This window comes from Echinops telfairi, unplaced genomic scaffold (genome assembly GCF_000313985.2).
Source record: "Echinops telfairi isolate 266 unplaced genomic scaffold, ASM31398v2 ScPeMD7_655;HRSCAF=1070, whole genome shotgun sequence".
Classification (NCBI taxonomy): domain Eukaryota; kingdom Metazoa; phylum Chordata; class Mammalia; order Afrosoricida; family Tenrecidae; genus Echinops; species Echinops telfairi.
The window spans coordinates 4,056,019-4,062,330 of record NW_022104553.1 but is presented as its reverse complement, the minus strand read 5'-3'; the positions used below and the strand labels follow the sequence as shown (position 1 = coordinate 4,062,330).

At 37.3% G+C, this 6,312-nt stretch overlaps 1 protein-coding gene across 2 annotated transcripts in view; it reads left to right on the top strand.

The window, feature by feature from the left end:
• The window catches only part of EXO1 (exonuclease 1), a 47,359-nt gene extending 41,461 nt beyond the window's left edge, over positions 1-5,898 (top strand). For both annotated transcript variants that reach the window (XM_045292839.1, XM_004711652.3), the window contains 2 exons: positions 307-500; positions 5,460-5,898. In XM_045292839.1, the coding sequence (XP_045148774.1) occupies positions 307-500; positions 5,460-5,538 (273 nt within the window). In that variant the 3' untranslated portion in view covers positions 5,539-5,898. The remainder of the gene's footprint in view (positions 1-306; positions 501-5,459) is intronic.
• The last annotated feature ends 414 nt before the right edge of the window (positions 5,899-6,312 follow it).

The window sequence follows — 6,312 nt, the reverse complement described above, 5'->3', positions numbered from 1 at the left end:
GTGTGTGTGTGTGTGTGTGTGTGTAAATGATTCAATGGCTACAAAGCAAATTAGTAACTTAATTTCTGGAGGAAGAAGGGAATGTGGGAGACTTTTTGTAATTCTTGAATTCTCTACAAATGCACATGTTCCCTATTGATTACAATTTCTGTACTAGACCTTTATAAATAGCACACTTTTACTCTATGGGTTATTTTTTACCTTACGGATTATTATTATTATTTTTTGCCAGTGGAAAAGTAATTTGAAATTACGGGTAGTTGCTGTAACGTAGTAGTCTTTAATCCTGGGGCATTTGCTCTTCAGGTACCTGGGCTATATAAATCTAGTTCTATGGACTCTCTCTCTACAACCAAGATCAAGCCTCTAGTGCCTGCCAAAGCCAGTGGACTGATCAAAAAGGCAGCAAGCATCCAGAGAAGAAATCATCATAATGCTGAGAACAAGCCAGGATTACAGATAAAAATCAGTGAGCTCTGGAAAAATTTTGGATTTAAAAAGTGAGTTGCTGCAGTTTTTTTCATCCCAAATTTTTAAAAGTTGCTTTTCTCTGATTTCAACACCTTTACCCTAATACTTTTCCTACTTTCTTATGAGTCCATTTCTGTTCCTTTTACTATTAGAGAATTATATTCCTCTAATATCATTCTTTGTGAGTATATGTAACTTGAGTTCCTATACTTTCTTCTAGTGAGAATCTGGCAAACTAGAAAAATCTTAGTTCTAAACCTAGCTATGGAATCTTTCTGTTGTTATATGGATTATTTCCCCAGCACCTAATTTTTTAGATTTCTCCTTTTATCATCTGTCAGGATTGTAAGAAGAATAAAGTTGTTCTAGGCAGGAGATGGGAGGTTAATATTATCATGCTTCTGAGTTTAAAGCTATTTCCCTAAGTTACTACATCGAAGATGGGGAAGTCTTTGGGTTTATATGATCAGTTTTCCAGTTTTTTTTGTGTATGGGGGTTGGGGTACCCAAAAAACCCCCAAAGAAACACAGAATTGTTTTTCAAAGCTATGTATTTAATTTTATTTTATTTTTTACAAAATAACCTTATCACCTTCAAAGGACTCTACATTACACTTAATATATTTGTCAAACCTGCAACTCCATTCTTGGAAACATTTTTCAAACTCATCTATTTGGATGGCTTGACAGAAAATTGCTGTCATTTCATGTCCCTCTTTATTCACGGAAACAAAAACGTTGCAGGAAGCTAGGTCAGGTGAGTAGGGTGCCGTGGGGCAAGAGATGCATGCTGTTTTTTGCCCAAAATTCACATATTGAGATGGCTGCGTGAGCAGGTGCATTGTCATGGTGGCAAAAGCAGTCCCCCATCTGCCACAAATGAGGTCTTTTTGTCACACACTGTTACACAATCTTTTCAAAAACTCTAAATTGAAAGCTTAATTAACCGTCTTACCTGGTGGAATGAACTCCAAATGTACTATCCCCCTCACATCAAAACAAATGAGCATTCTCTTGATCCTTGATTTCACTTTAATGACCTCTTTAGGGGCGAGGTGATGATGGTATTTTCCACTGGCTTGATTGATGTTTGCTTTCCGGCTAGAAGAATAGTCCCATGTGTTGTCACCAGTAATGACCTTGGGAAAGTCTGGCTCGCTTCGGAGCTGTTCTTTCAAAACACTGCATGTTTCTACTCTATGCTCTTTTTGCGAGGCACAAATTTTGCAGCAACCCTTCTCATTCCTAAATCTTCCACTAAAATTCACTGAAGTAGACCAGGTAACTTCCCCATCTCTTCAATGGTCGTCAGTTTTCAAACACAAGTGCATGAATATTTGTCAACATCTTCATCCATTTGGGAAGTTGATGGATGTCCGGAATGAGGTTTGTCATCAATGTTACACCTTTTTTGAAATGAGAAAACCACTCATACACTTGAGTTTTTTCCATAGTGCTGTCCTTGTAAACTGTGTTCAACATCACAACGGTTTCTGTGGCATTTTTCCTGAGCAGGAAACAGAATTTCACAACTACTTTATGTTCTCTTAAATCGGCCTTCCCAATAAACGAGGTTGGAGTAAAATTGCTTTCACAAAAATATTCACTGTGACCAGAGAAAACCTTCCCAGGTGACAGCACAGGGTGTGCTAACTCAGAGTGAGTTGGTTGATGCTTGCCTGGCTGGGAAAAAATACATACTATGAAAGCTCTGCCCAGCGGAGTTTTCTGTTGTTGCTTTAAAGGGATTGATCATCTCTTGCTTTGAGGGTGCCCAGCGAATAGTGGCCCTGGACGACCTTATATATACTATTTCAATGCCCTCTTGGCTTTCTTAAGGCATATTAGTCTTGTAAGCATGGTTCTGCCTTTGTGAATAAGTGTTATTAAAAGTTTGCCCTATTACATCGTTTGTGTAAATAGTGTCCAGTCACTTAAGAGTTTAATCTGTGCAAGGCAACAGTTCCTATATTGCTGTCTGAAACTGGCATAAACTTGTACCATTTCCTTTGCTCAACAAGGTTTTAGTTCTATACCATTGGCTAAATTAATGATACTACAAACAGAATTCCCTTATACCCAGGGGCATGATTTATAATGTTCTCTATCATAAAATGATAGTGATGTCTCAAAAGTGAACCAGAGACATATGTAAACCATTAGATATATGAATGGATTTGGGGCCCACACTTGATTATAGCCCCAAAATAAGAAAACTTAGTTCTTATGACCTGACTCTGCTTAATGCTTGCCCCCATGAAGACATCACTGAAGATGTGGGTGCTATAACAAAGTGTGGTGATGGAACTAAGTGGTACCCTGCTATCAGGAAGAATAGGGTCTAGGATGTTAAAGGCTTGTTTTCAAACAAATAGCCATTTAAATGAAGTATCAACCTGTGTTATCTAAACATTGTGAATAATAAAATCCAATTCAAAGGAGGAACAGTATCAAAGCTTAAATTGTGAACACCTGGTTTGCAGAAGGCTATGGATGACAGTGGAAGCCCAAAATCCATTTGCAGGGTCCCCACATGGATAAGGCTCTGGTGAATCCCCTCTGACCATGGTCCAGATATATGAATAGCCTTGCTATCAGATAACATTGTAAAGTCTATTATGGCAAATATAGTTAGGTTAAAATGTAATGCCTTATCTTTGATCTCCTTTTTGTCCCATTCTAAAGTTGTTTCAATTTTTAATATTTTCTCCCTTCTCCTGAATTGAGGCTTTTCTCCATTTTGCCTAGCCATTGTTGGTTTTTTTAAATTTGTTTGATTGTTGCTTCCTGTGTTTTGTGTGATTTCCCATATATGAAATTCAGGATAAGTGGGATCTATAGAGACAAACTGGATAGGGACCTAGTGGGGAGAATGGGGAGCTAACAAAGAGTATGAGAAGACACTGCTCCGGAATTGATTGTGGTGATAACACAAATCTTCTTGCAGTGGTTGAACAATTAATTGCACGATATGTGAAGTAGGTGCCAATAAAACTATTATAAAAAAGAATTGATCCTCCACGTCCTTCTGTTAGAATACAAATTTAACCACAGGAAAACAGTATGACATTTATGTTTGTCTATTCTTCAAATTGAAGCAAATGTGCTTAGAGTAAAATTTTAATTTGTTTTTTTTTAAAGTCACATGTAGTTAAACCCTACTTCATAGGAATATTGCCATGATCGTATGAGCGCTGTGTAAAGGGTAAGTGCTAGATGAATGTTCCCGTAATATGTGAAGTCTAGGATTATATCATGCACCCACAGTTCTTAAACTTTTGCTCGCAGAAAACCTTTACATGCCAGGGGTATGAACCATACATTGGTAACTGCTAATAGAAATTAAGAGTATAACGATATTCTTGAGTGACTTTTAGAAAATAAGACTTACTGATGTTGAGTTTTTGTTGATTGAACAAAAACAGTTACTTATCTATCTTAAGATTACGTTTTATAGACATATATCTTCCCTCTAACAAGATGAGTCAAGTTAAATATAGTATTTAAAAATTGATTCATGCTTCATGGGTTTTAGGCAAACCTCAGTAGGGCAGTAAGAATGATCTTTAAAATGCTTATTTGAGATATTTTACCTTGACTGATACATATCTAGTGTGTTAGGCTGGGTTGTCTAGAGAAATGAAACCAGTGATATGCATATGTGTATAAGAAAGAACTTTATATCAAGAGTGATTTTATATCAAGGTATGGCCGCTTAGTCCAGCTCAAGTACGTGGGTCTAATGCTAGCCAGAGCCCTCCTCAGACTTACGTAGCTATGAACTGATGATGCAGAAATGGAAAGCGGGAGACAGGGAGATCACAGGCTGGTGGGTGCTAAGTTGGATCCAACGTTGGTGGAATGTGACAGGGTACCAACAGCTCTTCAGAATGGCAGCCACTTTGGGGCTCTGCCTAGTGGCAGACATAGAGTCCCAGTGAGGAGAAAGGCTATGAGCGAGAGAGAAATTCTCACTGTCTCTCATATAAAAAGGTTACACTCCCAAAGAGGGATCACTAGGCTACCAGGTGGATGCCACCCCTATTTCCACAGAGGTACCATCAAGTTGAAGTAGAACAGTGGTTCTCAACCTGTGGGTCATGACCCCTTTGAGGGTCGAACAGCCCTTTCACAGGGTTCACCGAAAACTATTGGAAAACACATATTTCCGATAGTCTTAGGAACCAAGACACCGCTCCTCTATTCTCTCCAGGCGGGTCCACCCACATGCACATAAGCATACATAAGAGTACCCAGTGTGAAGACTGTTACCCATGCTACACCATGCTTCAAGACAAAATTTAATTTATTTGTAATTAGAAATAAACACAATATATAATTGCATATTGTTTTTGTGATTAATCACTAAGCTTTAATTATGTTCAATTTGTAACCATGAAAATATATCTTGCATATCAGATTCATAACAATAGCAAATCATAACATTATGATTCATAGCAGTAGTAAAATTATAGTTATGAAATAGCAACGAAAATACCTTTATGGTTAGGGGTCAGCACTTGAGGACCTGTATTAAAGGATAGCAGGATTAGGAAGGTTGAGAACCACTGACATAGATTCTAAACATCCTATCTGGTAATGGTTTAGCATCTACATGAAAAATGATTTTGAAAGCAGAGAAGGATACTAAGAAGCAAAACATTGGGTATATTCCAAAAAGTGTGTTTTTTAATTATTACAGTATACAGTGAAGTAGGAGTCCTTGGTGATACTGGGGGTTAAACTTTAGACTGCTAACTTAAAACTAACTGCTATACTGGAGACCGATGAGGTCTGTTTTTATAAAGATTTACAGTCTCAGAAAACCTATAGAGCAGTTCTACTCTGCCATGAGTTGCAATAGGGTTGGGTTTGGTGTGTAGTAGAAAGTACTATTCTCGTAATAGACCTCTATTTGTCCACGTAGGTAATCTCTTCTCTAATAAGTGGTACCTGAAACACCAATGTTTTCCTCTTACATTTTGCAGAGATTCCGAAAAGCTTCATTCTTGTAAGACGCTAGATCCTCTCTCTCCAGTGAGAGACAACATCCAACTAACTCCATAAGCAGAAGAGAAGATATATAGCAAACTTGAACATACTTGTTCATGAACAATAATTGGAATATTGGAGCAATATTCCAATAAATGGAGCCTGCTGGGAAGCTGCTGCCTACAGGAGAAGATCAATTTGAAGTCCCTATATCCGAATGAGACCTAAGAGATTTGTGTTAGATCATCTTTTAAATAGAGTGCAGGTTGCATATTGGCTATTTAATTGTTTCTTGTGCTCAGCTTTTTACCTTTCCATAAACTAAACATAAGAATCATTTTTATTTCACTGTTTTTTGGAAGTTTTACTGTTGGTTGTATAAGTCCCCTGAAATGCATAAACGTTTACTCCAACATTATGTAAATCTTGTCAAGTATAAGGATATGTGATAAATAAACAAAATTCAATTGTAGTTACTTTATTCCAGAGAAAAACCACGACACTTTTTTCGGGCTTTAACATTTTTCCTACTTGCATGTCCTATCTATCTTGTAGGTTGAGTTGGAAATAAAGTTATGGTCTAGAGGATCGATCATAGGCTGGCAGGTTGAGAAACATTACATAAGAGGGATTCCTAAAATTATCCCTTAAGTTTGGTTGGGTTACAGGTTGATAATGGGGGGAAACTGCTTTAGCCTAATATTAAGTGAGTTACTGCTTATGCCATTATTTAGCCTTAACATTCATAAATTGCCTTAGTATATCTGAATATATCTTGAAGTTGGGCTAAAACTAAGTTCTCTAAAAGCCAAATAAAACATTAAAAACATCAGAAGCAACTAGAAAAGC